This window comes from Microcaecilia unicolor, chromosome 8 (assembly GCF_901765095.1).
Source record: "Microcaecilia unicolor chromosome 8, aMicUni1.1, whole genome shotgun sequence".
NCBI lineage: Eukaryota > Metazoa > Chordata > Amphibia > Gymnophiona > Siphonopidae > Microcaecilia > Microcaecilia unicolor.
Genome location: NC_044038.1, coordinates 216743643 through 216760870, shown reverse-complemented (window position 1 = coordinate 216760870; position 17228 = coordinate 216743643). Strand labels below are relative to the sequence as shown.

General features: G+C 42.0%; 1 protein-coding gene across 2 annotated transcripts; it reads right to left on the bottom strand.

Moving 5' to 3' along the window:
- Nucleotides 1–727: 727 nt before the first annotated feature.
- On the bottom strand, nt 728–14310 carry UBE2V1 (ubiquitin conjugating enzyme E2 V1). Of its 2 annotated transcripts, XM_030211293.1 has the most exons (5): nt 14214–14267; nt 10175–10220; nt 9475–9623; nt 8639–8764; nt 728–2470 (listed from the first exon to the last, which is right to left on the bottom strand). In XM_030211293.1, exons 3-5 carry the CDS (start codon nt 9517–9519, stop codon nt 2324–2326), a joined length of 318 nt encoding a protein of 105 aa, XP_030067153.1. In that variant the 5' UTR covers nt 9520–9623; nt 10175–10220; nt 14214–14267; the 3' UTR covers nt 728–2323. The 2 variants fall into 2 exon arrangements, with proteins under 2 accessions (XP_030067153.1, XP_030067152.1); XM_030211292.1 differs by lacking the exon at nt 10175–10220 and having other exon boundaries at nt 14214–14310.
- Between the last annotated feature and the right edge of the window lie 2918 nt (nt 14311–17228).

The window sequence follows — 17228 nt, the reverse complement described above, 5'->3', positions numbered from 1 at the left end:
TTTCCCTGATCGAATTTTCATGAACTATTCAAACTTTAAAAAAAAATAAAATAAAATAAATAAATAAATAAATAAATAAATAAATAAATAAATAAATAAAACTTCAAAAAAATAAATCCACCCACCCAATCCCTAATATATCATTCACTTATCCAGTTACTGTGGTGGTACTCAGAAAAATATTAAAAACAAGGTCACATTGAAACCAGGAACAATGTATGCTCATATACCCCAGAATAATTTCTTGCTGGTGTAACAGAAAAAACTACCACTGTGGAATCCAGAATTGTTATGGGATTAAAACAGGCCAAACCATTCTGGCCCAGAAAACCACATTACAAATAAATTCATGACAGTCTCTTAGCAATTTGGAGACAACACTACAGGGCCAACCACTAGTTAACTAGAAAGAAGATCAGGCTTGAACTGCAAAGGATCCATTTACTGACACTTTTTCTTTGAAATGTGAAAGAACTGTTGCAGTCTTCAATCAGATCAAGGTTAACAAGCTAGCCGTGTTTACTCTGTCAAATTCCACAGCAAAGACCAGTATTTTGTTTTCACAAGATTGCCAGATAAAGAAACCTTTTCAAGGCTTATTGTACCAAATATCAGAATAAAACAAAGCCTTTATCTGAGCTAACGGTATTAAAAAAAAAATCTTTAAGGATCACTGTAATGGGAAAGCACCAGGCTACACAGAGGTCTAAGAAAAGATTAGCATAAATAATATTAATGCACACTTTTATTACATTAAAATCAGGCAATGGTCTGACAATAAAAAGGCTGCTTATGCAATACTGTTATGCTTTAAATCACAAAGGATGCTAAATCCTTACAACTAATATTCAGTATTTTCCTTTAGGAAAAAAAAAACACGGTAATAATTCAGTAACTTGGTTGTCGATGCTGCTCTAACAGGTGACTTTACAGACACAAGTAAAAAATAAAATAAAAAACTTAGAACACATTGATTTGTCTTTATTTAAGCTTGTATCCACACTTCAGCAGACAGTGGTCCAAAATAATCAGAAAGCGGTAGTGATTTGTCAGGAATATTATCCAGTAAAAGGTCTTTATAGTTTACATATTTTTCTGAAATTTCCCAGAGCAATTCTTCCATTCAGATTTAGCCCCAAGGCAAATGTCTCCACCACCAAACAGGAGACAAACAAACCATTGTGCAGGACAATTAAGATCAGAAATGGAGCTTATTCCAAAATAAAATACTTCAAAGATGTTAAAAGTAAGTATGCTGCACTGGAGTGTATACTCGGATATTCCTACTCATTTCACTGCTGAGAACTTAATAGTGGATATGAGTCACTTGCTAACAGCAGCCATACTCAGCCTTGTAACGATGTATCAGGGTTATGCTGAAAACCCTGGGTGGTGAACAATCTAGGGAGAATCCTGTTGTCACAGGCCAGTAAAGACCAAGCTCAGTGGAAAAATGAATAGCTCTAGCGAGAAGGCAAAAAGAGGTGGAAAGTAAAGAGGTCACTCCGTCACCCCTCTACTGGCCAATAGCTACAAACTTCAAGCTTTAAAGAATGACAATAGGCTTAACAAAGGTATTAAAACCAAAATGCACCATAACAGGAAGGGAGAGGGCGTATGAATTCTGAAACCCCAAATAGTATTGGGGGGGGGGGGGGGGGGGATACATTCTATGCCTAGGATGCAGGTTAAGGAGCAGAATGCCAAACCTGCTCTAAACTTGACTAAGGTAGATAATGACAAACAGAAACAAATCCCATATCTTCCATAATTCAGCCTTTACTAGAGGCAGCACAAAGGGAGGAATGACTATGGTTAGCATACATCCCTATTAGTAGTCCATGGAGTCCAGTACAAAACTGGATGCTTAAAAACCTTTGTGTGTAGACTCTAATAAATAGCCCTGAGTTTCAATTCTACTGCAAAGAGGAAAAAAAAAAAAAAAGCATAAGTAAAACAACAAAAAAATAAAAAAAAAGGCTAGAATTGCAGCAAGGTGATTGTATGATGTACATTTTCACAGTTGAGTTAAATATGCCACACGGTTCGATAGTAATAAATTTAAATAGATTTTTTTTTTTTTTTGACATCAGAAGTTCAACTATGGACACAGTGGTTACACGACAGGATTGTTATACCACAACTTATATTTCCAATGGAAAAAAAAAATCATTTACAGTATCTCGAGATAAATTGCCTTTAAATGGGAACATCTTCTCCAGTATTCTGAGGTCTACAAGATATATCTAGAAAATTTACTACTGTGGAAAATGAAGACAGCTTAAATTGAATAAAAGATGGGGGGGGGGGGGGGGGGGGCGACTTAATTGCTGTAACACTGTCCTTCAGGTGGCTGAGGGAGTTTCATATTTTCTTTAGACATCATTAGACGCCGAAGTTCTTGCAGAACAACTTTGATGCTATATGAATTTTGCCACTTTGCTAGAACTGATATGGCTCTTGGATCCACCTAAACATGAAATAAAAAAAAGATTAATATTTGCTCTGACATTCAGCAGTACCATTTACAATGTAGCTTGGAATTTTTATATAAAATATATTTCATTATCAGAACGAGAATACCAAGATTACAATTTTTTTGCAATATCAAAACAATCCAAAAAAAACACATATAACAAAAAAAAGAACATATCAACAGGAGTGTTCCCCTGTGTATAGCATTCTACTCAAGTGGCCACTCCCAGCTAACCCCCCCCCCCCCCACCCCGCTCTTGTTGTAGTTTGGAATTTTTAATGTAATGCTTAAACTTATGTTTTGTATGTTATTACAAAAGTGGGTTCTACTTCCACTCAGGATGCACAAAGCTTAGTGCTAGAATGTCCGATTTTGACTGGTTCAATCCAAGTTTGTGTGCATGTTATTCAGCGAGTACTGCACAAAGGGGTCCTGCATGGTTTTTACCGTTCGCAGTAGCAGCCGAGAATTGTATGCAAATTTATTACAACAAGCTGATTAGTATTAAAATGAGTATTCCGTGTGATGCACAGAAAGGAGCGTCTCCCTTTAATGAGCAAATTTTTACAGGAGGTCAGGAGCTGTCTCAGTACGATGGTGGCTTCTTGGCGGAGCAGTCTGCTGTCATATTTAAATAGTAAACGTCGCATGTAACGGCACTGTGAAGAAGCTGTCCTGAAACCAAACAGCACGCTGTGCAAAGTGCGCCTACGGCACCTGCAGTTTTCAAAAAATAAAAGCTACACACGGGTTTCATACACACATGTATAAACAATAAACCCCCTGGGGCATGAAAGGTGGTGTGGAACCCCACAAAGAAAAATTCACATCCCAGGGGGGTTTATTGTTTACTAGCCGTTAAGCCCGTAACAACAGGCTAGTTTTTTGTTTTCCTATGGCCTCCCCCCCCCCCCCCCCCCCCGTCCACCAACCCTGACCTCTCCCCTGCCCTGCCCCCATGTCCAGCAACCCTTTCCCCCTCCCATCCGCTCTATCCACCCGTGTCCATCAACTGTTCTCTCCCCTACCCTCCATCCTCCGCGATTGTGACCTCCTGTGCCCTGCCGTCCCCGCCGTCGCCCCCACCTTTGACCCCCCCACGGCATCGCCCCCCTCTTTCCACCGTCGTCGTGCCGTCAGTTCTCCATCGCTGCGTCTGTTTCCCAGTTCTGGCCCCTCCTTCCCTCCCTGCTCCCGCCTCCTCCGATTTCCACGCACATGTCCAAGCCCTCCTCCCTATTGGGCTGTACTGCTGGTGGAGGCGGGGCTTGGACTTCTACACTCTCAGTGTTCCGACTCTACTGTGCATTTGCAGGTGAGTCGGTCACTTGCCATTTATATGTCTGATATGCATGTATGAAAGACGTGTAGCAGTGGAACACTGTGGATACACTGTTCTGGGCATGAGCACAGCCATTGACACTTTGCGAGTGACTGTCCTACGCATCTGCTACTTAGCGGGTGGCTGTTTTACGCATGCACTGGCACTTTCCCTACTAAGCTGCTTGCTGTAATTATGAGCAGCTCATTTGCATGAGATTTCCTTTGGGAATCGCTCACTATTTCAAACTCGTTAACTTTTACCAGGGATCTGAAAGCAACGTTTTGTTGTTTTTTACGGGGACTTTTGTGCATTGGCGCCTCAGTTGACAGGTTTACTAGCTAGTTCCTGAATCATTATGAGTATTTTTCATTTAAACACCTCTCCCTCCTCCAGCTAAATTACTATGCAAGCCATGGAGCTCCTACAACCTAACAGGCAAAAAAAAAAAAATTCCAGTTGATCAAAAATACATCAAAAGCATTCACAATGTGGAAATACTGCCTTATTCTCACCCTCTTTCCTTAAGGTAACTTTCTAGATGGCTTACGTATATATATTTAGATAGGACATCAACATACAATTATGGTGGTGTTCATACGTTCTGCATCACTTGGCTGAAATCTGATTTGGTAGTCTAAAAAAAATTTTGAAGCTGTGTAACTGAGTATTTTATGCTGTTCTAATTCTCATTCTGGGTTACTATATACCATCACTCGCAATATACACTACTGTTGGCACCTCTATAACCCTAAATATAAAACACAGAATATGTTACTAGTTTGCTATTTTGAATCTCCACATTATTGTTGTTGTATCAAAAGAACCATCTTATTATAATGACTATTTTAATATCTACTACGGCTGTACTGAATATTTTTATTCAATTCGGCATGAATAGTGTCCTGAATACATTATTCGTATTCAGCCAAATAGCAATTTAAATTTGAAAATGAATAACCCAGGGCTCTACTGTGCTAATTCCTACTGAAATAAACACTTGATCTCTGATTTCACGTTGCTTTTCTTCTTATTTTAAATCTCAATGCCTATTATTCGTATTCGGTTGAATAGTAAAATATGCTATTTAGTACACCTCTAATATCTACATTAGTTTTGCTTTTCATTTTAACATTTAGTCCTGAAAAAGGATTGTTTCTGCTTTATTGTATTCAATACTTGGTCAACTTTTACTCATGCAGACAAGTCAACATCGCTCAGGCACGGAGGGGACAAGCTTTACAAGCTGGTCACGTGTGATAATCCTGTTCCAGGCTAAAATCAATGACCGAGTTCATGTTTTTTCATTGGCAGTCACTCGGACACCTTGTGCCACAGATTCTTGATGGGATTGAAATCTGGGAACTGAACAGTCAATTGTAGTTGAATGGAGAAGAACAAGGCGACAACGGTCTTCGCCCCATGACAAGGAGCACTGTCGTTCTCTGGTGATCTTCCAGGACAAATGCCCAGCTAGCAGCAACATATTTCTGTATAATTTTCACATATTTCTTTACATTCACCATACCTTCCACCACCAGTTGCTGTCATATAACCCCAGAACATCACTTTTGTGGGATACTTCACAGACAGGGGCGCACTGGTTTGAATTCTTCCCCTGGAAATCATCTTACATATGCTTTCTTCTGGACGTCCCAAAATGCAAAATGTGGGAGGCTTTTTTCAGTGACAAAAGTACATTTCTTTGCTCCACTTTGACCATCTCTTCCTTTATTCAACTGTCAGTTGTGTTTTTTTAATGGCCCTGCACCCCCTGACCAAATTCTAGGTATCTTCTTATAGTGCATGAATTCACTGTAATTGAACATTTGTACTGTCAATGTCTTAAGAGCTGAAGAGATGTAAGTTTTCTATTCGCGAGACGTCCTCCTGAAAATACAATCCTGCCCGACAGTTGTCTTCCTTGGCAACCCACAGCGGTATTTGACCTTTGTATCTCTGGTCTCCATCTTCTTTTGTAGTACTCAAATCACAGTACTCTGATTACGCCCTATTCTTGTGATACTCTCTCTGTTCGAATAGCCCTCTTCATGAAGCCCTCAAAACTCAGTTCTCTTGTAACAAGTCCTGACATTTGAATTTCATGGATTTTGGTATGCTGGCCAACCAGTATGAAATACGGCAGCATCTGAGACCAGGGGAAATATATTTGTTCCCACCAGAGGCGTAGCCAGACACCCAATTTGAGTGGGCATGACAACCCTGCCCTGCACGGCATCTATCCCCGCCCCCCAGATGATTGGAGGGGGGTCATTTAACTCCACTCCCTCGACTTCAATCCCCCCAAGTACCTTTAAATCCTTTAGGGCTTCGCCAGTAGTAAGAAGCAACTCCTTCCTCTTGCTTGCACTGGCTCAGAGCCTACCCTCTGACACAACTTCCTTTTCATGTAACCAGGAAGTTGCAGCAGATGGAAGGTTCTGAGCTGGCACGAGTAAGGGGAAAGAGTTAGCAACTGTTGGAAAACAGGATACTAGGTTTGATGGACCTTCGGTCTGTCCCAGTATGGAAGCGCTTATATTCTTAAGGAGTTGCTGCTCACTGTCGGAGAAGCCCTAAAGAATTTAAAGGTACCGGGGGGTTGGGGGAGTGGACTTAAGGCCCCCCCCTCCCCCCCACCAAATGTTGTGGAGGAAGAGATGCCAAAGTCTTCAGCTGGCAGGGATTGAGGATCCCCAAGTCACTGGTTCCAGCATCAGGAGGAAGTTACCTATAAGTCTACCCAAACAGTGCAAGACGGTGATTTCAATGAAGGCAGACAATTTGTATGAATGCAGGATATTTGCAACAAAATGATATAACTAGCATGCATTTCCTCAAGCAAGAGAAACTATAAAATGATATCAAAAAGCTGTAATTTATACAGGTGATACAGGACTTCACGCCACTGTATATGCATACATAATACACTGTGGTTTTAAGATCTACAGACAGCTCTGTACATAATATTGTATAGAACACATCTGCACACCCCATTCATTATTTAAATTGGGGGAGTTAGGCATACTTTGCTAAAATTAATCAAAAAGTCAAAATATGAAAGAGTAACCTCGCTGCTCGTAATGCTACATTGGCTCCCTATTAAAGCCAGATTATTTCTCAAAACTAGCACTCTAATTTTCAAAATACTTTTTGGAATGTCTCCTGAATACATGCTAGACTCGACTGCCTTATCAACAAGAAATGTGAGTCCTGGAACCAGAGGTTATTTACTACTTCATTTACCTAACTGTAGAAACGTAACTTACAAATCCATTTATACTGCTGGATTCAGCTACCTGGGTTCTAAATGGTGGAATTAATTCCCAAGAAGTACAAATTCCCTTCACTGCAGAAAAACCTACCTTTTCAAGAAATGTTATGGTTAATGAATGTGTTAACTGATGTTCATTACTGCTATGTAACTGTACAACGCAATTTGTAATTTTTCCTAATTGTTAGCCACACCGAACTGAAACTTATTTTTGGATAATTGTGGGTATAAGAATGAATGAACAAACAAAATATCTCACAAGAGGTGAAAGCCAGCCCTATACATTTTACAGTAACGGCCTGATATTCAGACGGTGGTGAGTGTTTTGCTGATGGCCGCCAGCATCAAACCCAGAAATTCAATGCCGGGCCATATCTGGGCTCCGGCATCAAATTTCCAAGTATAGGGAGCCGGTTAAAACATAGCCTGGTAAGCTATATTAAACACCTACTCAGCTATAAAGAACCACATAAAGATAGGACTGCATTTTATACGGTCCTATTTATCTAGTTATCTGAACTGGCTAAGTGCCAACTGTGCCCCCGGAATGTCCCCAAGATAGCCACTTTTTGGGCATTTTCAGTAGCACTATCCAGTTAAGTGCCACTGAAAATGCCGGGCAGGAGGAGATTTAAACAGGCAGGAGATTCTCCTATCACAGGTCCAAAGCTTTCCCTCTGACTCATGCCACCCATGCAAAAGCAAGAAGTGATATCAGAGGAAGCAGAATGGACTAGAGGGAAAGCCTGGGATCCTCTGCCACAGGCAGCCACTGTCAACTGCTGAGGACCAACAGAAGACCATTTTTAAGGTAGGTTGATGGGTGGGGGTGTGTGTGATGTTGAATCATGGGTGGAGGGAAATATGCTGGATCGTGCTGAGGACAGGGGTCGGGAGTGGAAGAGAGCAGAAGAGACATTTGGAGGAGACAGCAAATGCTGAAGTGAAATTAAATTCTATAACTATGATTTAATATTTTTAATTGCACCTGGTTAAGTGATGCATTAATCGCATAGTTAATACTTGTACATCCAAGAGTCTCCTCTTTGCTGGCTGGGGCTGGTAGAAGGGATCAGTACATCCCTGTGAATTATAAGGAAACTAATTTACAGTTTTTGAAATGCTATAAGATTCCACTGTAATCTTGCAATTGCCTCTATTTTTTTAAAATCCTTTTAAATTTTGTTTTGTTTGGTAAGTCTTAGTAAATGGAACAAAAACTAATGCAACTGGTAACATTATCAGTGTTGTAACTTCACACGACCTGAACGTTTGAGATCAGACTGACTGTACATGAAATAAAATTATGCAGATAAGTGTCAAAACTTCTTTGGAGACCTTTAATTTTGTTTTCTAGGTCTTAAACCCACATTCTGTGCTAAAATCTATCAAATAACTCAACATATCACTTCACCTTCCAAAATAAAATGTTTATGATTAACCATATAAAACTACCCTTTCAATGTGCTAACTCTTTAGCTATTTGAACATTTAAATTACTTTTTTTCTTCTCCTCTCTTCCTTGGATGCAGAACAACAACAACAACAAAAAAAACCAACAACTTACCACTCCATTAGAACTATTTACTCCATTCATATTAATTTTTGTTACAAATCTTACAAACGGAGGTGCTTCAGGATATTTAGGACCACACTCTATTTTAAGGCTGTATATTCGGTTTTCATAAATTGTCTGAAAGAAAAATGGTGCATCACTAAGTAAAAATTATCAGCAGGTATTACAGTTTACACAAATATATGGTTTGTCCGTAACATTTATATGCCCATATCATTATGCATACAAGCCAGAGGATTTTGATGCAGCATATCAAAGTGCAATAGGCTCATTGGCAGACCATGCACTTCCATGCAGAGAGTCTTTGGTCTGCTTTCTGAGTCAGGTCTTTTGCACTCAGGGTTAGCTGGGGATGCTGCAAAGGCAGGGGAGTCACAATCATCAAGAATCAACACCAGAGGGCTGACTTTAGAGCCCATGACACAGCACTAGAACATGGCTCTTGGTCACTGCAGAAGTGGCTCCTGAGGCCAGACTAGAACAGGGAAGGGGGTCTAGTAAGTAAGACTAAAGTATTCTGGTAGTTGCAAATAAAGACCTCAAGGTACCAGGATCCCATTACTGATTCCAACTCAGATGAGAAATGAGGAACTAGGAGGCCAAAAAAGACGCAATTGGGATCTTCCACAGAAATAAAGTGTTTCAACAACACCTAGGTTTTTCGCCATCAAAGGCAACTGCATAATTAGACCACTGGATGGAGAAGGAACCCTTTCCTATTTTTAATTTTGTATATTATTTTTATGTTGTAAGATGTTCTCTCCCATTGTGGACTTTTGGGGAGGAATTTATCTACAGTAGCATTTCATCTGTAATGTGCCACTTACTCTTGGAGGTCCAATAATCATTCCTGTCCATCTTGTAAGTGTCATATCCTCATCATCTTCTAGACCCCAACTAACTGTCCCATCCCCAACACCTTTCTGGCCCTCTTCAAGTTCTTCCAACAGTCGAAAATTACGGGGAACTTTTACGCCTGTAATTAACAGAAATTGAAAAGGTAGTTACAAACAAGCTTGTGAAAATAAAACACATGACCTCCATCACAGTCTAACTAAAAGAAAAAAGATCAGTTTTAGCAATGCTTGTATTACTAATGATTAGTACCTTAAAAAAGAGTCAGATTGTAACAAGAATATGATAGAAAAACAGCCCACCGATGTACAATACAGGCTCCTATGACAGCAGCAATTAATCTGTAGGAAACAGATGGCTATTTTCTATTTAGAACAATCATAGGACATCTAAGAATTTGATAAAAGAAAAACATGCGTGATATCCCTTAGATTTATATACTGCACAAGCCCTGGCCATGGTCGAGATTAAATTTGGTTCTAGTTTCCTACAGGGTTAAATACAAAGATGCTCTTAAATAGAAATTCTAGGTTATATAATTCTTAGATCTCCCCCTATGCCCTAGGAATGCTTTGAGCTTGTATTTTTCATTCAAAGTGGTAATTATAAACATCTAGCTGCTCAGTCCTTCAACTCTGGAGAAAAACTGTGTAGGATATAAAGTGAACTCACTTCGCACCAGCCCAAGCTCCAATTAGCTTCTTCTGGCAAATGAAAACTGAAATGGTAAAGAAAGAGCTTACTACTAAAGGAAGTTTTGTAACTACTTCCTGATCCAGGTTTACGTGTGACAAAATGTCAACTAAAATTTTTAGTCATGAAAAGCAGAACAAGATTATCAAATATTTGAGGGGAATCAGCCCACACAAGTGTATTTTCAGACCCCAATTTGAAGTTCAAATATATACATTTCTTTCTGTACATAAAATTACTTTGCAGAAAATCTACATTTCCCTCTCAAGTTGCTAACTAATCTTTATACTCAACTTGTCATCAATATTTTTTTATACTCCTATTCAGTTTCTGCTCATTGTCAAAATGGGTAGAATTTCAAGAACTGCAAAAGGCTCAGGAGATTCACATTTCGATTAAATTCATTACTTTATTAATTTGCATGTGGTGGTCTTGCAGCTCTAGCAGTCTGTAGCTAATGTAAAGAAAGAATAGCCACCTGCAAGCTATCACCTAGTCACAATATCGATACAACCCAAGGATAACCTTTCAAATGAGAATGTTCTTATGTACTAAGAAACTAAATGGTTATTCTAGGGATGTATAAAGAGCAGAAATCAATAATAAATGCCTATAACAAGGAGAGAACAAAAGAAAATACTTTATCTGAATAGCTTATTTTGCAAACAGTAAAATGCCATCAGAAAATGAAATTTAAAATTTACAAACTATGGTTAGTAGTAGGCAATATGGGTTAACAAAAGGTAAAATGATTTGTTGGTAGGGTGATAATATCAGAAAGGTTGCTGATGCTCTATTCTAATCAGTAGTTAAAGTATGTAACAATGTGAAAGATAAAAACCTTGAAAACTAATATGTTCTTTAGAATTCTAAGCTGGAAGAAGGGAAAATGGAGGAAACTACTGGGCCAAAAAAAAATGCATTTGGGACATGGGAACAGAAAAACTTATTTGCAACGTTAAATAAACTGCTGCAATCGTTGTAGACTACAGTACGTTTTTACTGGACTTAAAAACAAACACCCGCACCATAACTCATTAATATACAGAAGGGACCTATGTTCTTCAGTTATCCTAAGACTGAATTCTCACAAAAAATATTACTCTCCAATGCTCAGCATGCAAAAATTTTCCCCAAAGGTCCAGAAGTTTGTGGCAACTATTTACTTAGAAGTTACTGTAAATGCATGCTGACTACAGAAAGATAGATTATATATGAATTGTTGCGCTTTGCAATACACAGCATATGGGAAACAAACTTGAATGCACAATTGTAGGATACACGTAGACTTACTCTAATAGTACAAACAAGTTTTAAAGAAATAATTCCTTCATATTCTATCTACATATACATGCAAGTATATGCTTTGAAAAAATTATAGTCACTGGAATTGTTTCACCTGCTTACTAAAGTGTGGTAAATTTTTGTACACTTACCCCATGTTAAATACAAAGGCTTTGCACTAACCTTTGGGGGCACTCCCAGCATGGCCTCATACAGAAAAGTTCTTTACCAAGTGCATTCATAGTAACATACTAAATGATGGCAGATAAAGACCTGTACGGTCCATCTAGTCTGCCCAACAGTCACAATTTAGGAGTATGGACACCTGCTTTAAGTACATTGTGCTAAATATAAAGTGCAGTCCACTCCCTTTCTCTACCCATAACCTGCTCATTTCCCATTCCACGCTTTTAGAGAGCAAATTAATCCTGTCATGCCAGAGTGACTGCTCACTAATTCATTGTACTGCTAAGCACACTTCAGTAAACAGGTCCTTAGTGGATTTTTGTGTTTGATTTAATTAAACAACCAAAACAATACATGTAATAATGATGCTGCAGACTAGAAAAGCAACACACCTTTAATGTACCAAAAAAGAAAGTAGCTTTCATATACTAAGTTACATTCAATTAGTCCTACTTTAGAAAGGAGTAAGAAGAGATGCATCATTACATGTACTTTAAAAATCAGGGGGTTCAAATACACCACAGAATAAATGTTTTATCACATCTACAATCTTAATGTTTTGAGTATTCATTTCAGAACTTTGCTCTACTGAATAGGCAAACAATCAGGTACTTTTCTAATTAACTGTTTGCCTCTGTTATGTGCACGTATTAAATACTTATTAAACATCAGGCACAAGAAGCAACTACACTACATTACAAACACATGTGTTAGGGAGTGCTGAAAACTTGAGGTATGTAATGAACACACTCTGATGGGATATTTCATAGGCAGTATTATTTCACCTACAAATTGATATGTCCAACATACTTCTTGAATGCCCTTAATGTATTACTATACTTATTAGTGCAAATGAGTGGTTGTTACTAGTAGCATTATAAAATACATTCACAACCATGCTATTAAGTCCTCTACTGGAGGCATACGCTTCATAAATGTCTTCATTAGAAAACAAAACACATATTAAGCCCTTACTAGATCTTTGTAACAAAACAGATGTCAGCAGATAAAGACCTGCATGGTCGATCCAGTCTGCCCAACAAGATAAACTCACAGTTTACGATATGATAACATATGCATAGTTGATCTGGCCTTTCCATTTTCACAGCACAAGTCTTCTCAGCACTGGCTTAATTTTCAACTATTGGAGTTGCTATCGAAGCCCACTCCAGATCTGTCTAGCCATTATCGGGCATTAGCCTTACAACTACTGGATTTGCCGCCCAAGCACGCTAAGTTTTGTTTTGGCTCCATTCTCTTTCTGTATAACAATCCTTTTATGTTTATTCCACACAATCTTGAATTCTTTAACCATTTTTGTCTCCACCATCTCCCACAGGAAGGCATTTACCATCCTCTCCATGAAAAAAACGCTTCCTGACAGTGCTCCTAAGTCAACTCCCCAGCAACCTCAATTCATGTCCTCTAATTCTAGTACTTTCCCTTCTCTGGAAAAGGTGTACTTGCATATTAATACCCTCCTATCTTCTAGGGTACAAATATCCAGGTCCTCAAGTCTCTTCTCATATGTTTTAGCACAAACCCTTTTGTTGCCTTTCTCTGAACCACTTTGTCTTATGTCAACAAGATAGCGCCTCCAAAACCATTTCTATTAAAACTTAGGTAGCTATTGTCTATCATAGGTCAGTGTGTGTATTTAAGCAGCAGGGATAAATGGCCACTGATGGTCTGTGCAAAAAAGAACGACTTTTTTTTTAGGGGAAAAGAAGGGAAAAATGGGGGGGGGGGGGGGAATCAAAGCTATCTGCACACCCATAGGAAACCAACTTTTCAAAATTATTGGGGGGGTGCTAAGCCCAGTGGAAATAACCCTTCCTTGGACACATACAAGGCCTTTTCTCAATATTGAGGGTGCTTCAAGCACCCACAGATTCGGCTCCTATGTGCACACCCATCACTGGGCTTCTTTTTTTTTAACTCTTATGCCAGTTGCACTACAATCACTATTGGGAAACTAATGCAAGGAAATCCGGAGCTTATGAGGTGTAGGGCAGCTGGTAGCAGTGCTGCAGCAGGCACGCCCTGCGAGGGACAGAGCAGAACAGCCACCCCACTCCCGAGACTAATACCCCACCGATCAGTCCAACCCAACGCACGGGCAGGCCAGTCTCATTTCATGAACGTCCATCAAGCACAGTTTTTCCCAGCTCCAGCGCGGGTGACAGGTAAGCTGCGAAGAGACTCCCCGCAGCGCACTAACGCGCTTCCTCCTCGCCTCGCAAAGCCGTTCCCTTCCCCCTTCCCTTCCAAGAGCAGCGCAAAGGAACCTCAAGAGAAGAGTAAGAGCGGAAAAGCCGCCGGGGAGCCTGACAGAGCACATTCACCCAGCACAGAGGAAGGCCGCGCTCCGGCACCAGGAAACTTTGACACCTCTCAGCCTCACTCCAGGGACCGAGCCCGAGGTTTCCGGCCGAAAACCAGCGCCAGCTCCATCCCCCCAGGGGAAACCGCGCGCCCGCAAGGCGGCCCCTCCTTGCTTCCGCTCGCTTTTTGTCCCTTTTCAGCCCATCTCTTTCTTGCAGCTCACCCGAGCCCGTGGTCGTCGCCATCTTGCGTCGCTGTGGCCCAGCTCCGGCCTCCTCCTGATTCTCCGCCCCTTTCCGTGACGTTACCGCGCTGCGGAAACGCCGCCGGCCGAGGGAGCGACCGCGCGCGCGCGCGCACGCCGGCCGGGGCCGTCGAAAGTTGCGTTAGCGGGAGCAGCGGTTTCAGTGGGCGTGGACACGCCGGTGTATGTCAGAAGTGGGCGTGGCTTTGTGAAAGTCTGACAAGTCGTGTTTTTTTCAACCTGGGATTAACGACTGTGGAAATGCTAGTGGTTATTGCATGCAGAGAACTTATACGTACATATGCGGTCCCTGGACCCTAAATATTTTCCGCCAAAATCGTTTTACCCACACTAGCCCACTCCTCAAGTCACTTCACTGGCTCCCTGTCCGCTTCCAGGTACAGTTCAAACTTCTCTTACTGACCTTTAAATGCATCCATTCTGCACCCCCCCCCCCCCCCCCCCCCCCCATTACCTCTTCTCTGTCATCTCTCCCTACATTCCTCCCCATAAACTCCGCTCGCTGGACAAATCTCTCTTGTCGTTCCCCTTCTCCTCCACTGCTAATTCCAGACTTCGTTCCTTTTCCCTCGCGGCACCTTATGCCTGGAATGGACTTCCTGAGCCTGTACGCCTAGCTCCATCTCTACCTGTTTTCAAATCTATGCTGAAACCCCACCTTTTCACCACTGCTTTTGGCTCCTAACCACTACTCAGGGCCGGTCCTAGGGTTTCTGGAGCCCTCCTGCAGCCTATTAGTCAGCGCCCCTACCTATCCAGGGGCGGGATCACTATGGCTCCGCCCCTACAGTAGTCACACCCCTTTTACTAGCCATGGCATCATTGAAAATATTACACCTGTCTTCCCTTCCCTTCCCTCCTCTCCATCCATCCATCCATCCATCCATCCATCCATGTCCAACAATTCTCTCCCTGCCCTCCCCTCCATCCACCCATGTCCAGCAACTCCCCTGCCCTCCTCCATCCATCTATCCATCCATATCCAGCAATTCTCCTCTCCCCGGCTTCCCCTCTCCATCCATCCATATCCAGCAATTCTCCTCTCTCTCCCCTGCCCTCCCCTCCATGTCCAGCAATTTCTTCTCTCTCCCGGGGCCCTGCCCTCCCATCCATGTCAATCTTTGTCCATCGATGCGCCTCTCTCCCCTTCCCTCCTCCATCCATCCATCCATATCCAGCAATTCTCCTCCCTCCCCTCCATGTCCAGCAATTTCTCCTCTCTCCCTGGGCCTTGATCTCCCATCCATGTCCATCCTTGTCCATCGATGCTCCTCTCTCCCCTTCCCTCCTCCATCCATCCATATCCAGCAATTCTCCTCCCTCCCCTCCATGTCCAGCAATTTCTCCTCTCTCCCTGGGCCCTACCCATCCCATCCATGTCCATCGATCAATGCTCCTCTCTCCCCTGCCCTCCCGCTCCCATGTTCACCTGCCCGCCCTCTTCTCTGGTTTAAATCTTGTGTTTACATTTACCTCCGATGTCGCAGCAGCTGCACAGCGTCAGTGAAAGTGCTGCTGCCGACGTCTCCCAGCCTTCCCTTCACGTGTTCGTTCCCTCAGTGTCCCGCCTTCTTCTGACATTTCCTTGCGAGGGTGGGACACTGAGAGGGAACGAACGAAGGGAAAGCTAGAGACGTCGGGCAGCAGCGCTTTCACTGACACTGCACAGCTGCTGTGACGTCGGAGGTAAATTTAAATACAAGATTTAAATGCCCCAGGGCGGCGCGGGTACTGGAGCAGGAAACCGAAGGCAGGGCTGCTGTCGGGGTCCGGGAGCTGAGGTAAGCGGCGAGGGTAAACATGGCGTGGTGGCGCCCTCTAGAGGTCGGCGCCCTCCTGCCATGCTTACCTCGCTTACTGGGTTGGACCGGCCCTGCCACTACTCAATTCCCCTATCCTTGTTCCTTCTCACCCAGTACTTTCCTCACCCTTAATTGTCTTGTCTGTCTGTATTTTTAGACTGTAAGCTCTATCGAGCAGGGACTGTCTCTCTGTGTCAGGTGTTCAGCACTGCGTGCATCTGGTAGCGCTATACAAATATAATAATAATAAAATATTACTTTTTCACAGTGATCTGTACTTCTTGATACACCACTCTTCAACTTAGTGGATTTCTATTGAACCCAGTTATAGCTGCTGCTACCGAGGTAAATATTAATAAATAAAATATAAAGAAAGAAAAGGCTCATAGTCCAAATGCTGTTCTAAAAAAAAAAAGCAATGCTATGGACTTGGAAAAAAAACCTCTCTCATTCCGTTCACATCCTGAAGCTTGCTGTTGCATGCTTTTCTTGCACATCAGATCTGTTTCCCAGTGTGGTTAGGTGTTCCCTCATTCTAGCTAGTTGCATTAATGTATTCTGGCCAACCAGGAGATGCAGTGACACAATGAGGGCAGGTTGGGAGACGGGGATAAGTAAACACAATACAAATTACCCCTCCTTGGGCCCAACGAAGGCGCTTGCTCGAATAGCTATAGTTATATAATTTTTTTTTTGGGGGGGGAGGGGTCTATTAGGAATAAGGGACCATCTTGTCTATCTAAACTACTTACGGAGCCCTGGTACTGTGCCAGAGCCGGTGGTGGGCGGCAGGGCTGGTGGTTGTGAGGCGGGGATAGTGCTGGGCAGACTTATACGGTCTGTGCCCTGAAGAGGACAGGTACAAATCAAAGTAGGGTGGAGGAGTGGCCTAGTGGTTAGGGTGGTGGACTTTGGTCCTGAGGAACTGAGTTCGATTCCTGGCACAGGCAGCTCCTTGTGACTCTGGGCAAGTCACTTAACCCTCTGTTGCCCCATGTAAGCTGCATTGAGCCTGCCATGAGTGGGATAGCATGGGGTACAAATGTAACAAAAATAAATAAAATATACACAAAAAGTAGCACATATGAGTTTATCTTGTTGGGCAGACTGGATGGACCGTGCAGGTCTTTTTCTGCCGTCATCTACTATGAGGCATATTTTCAAAGCACTT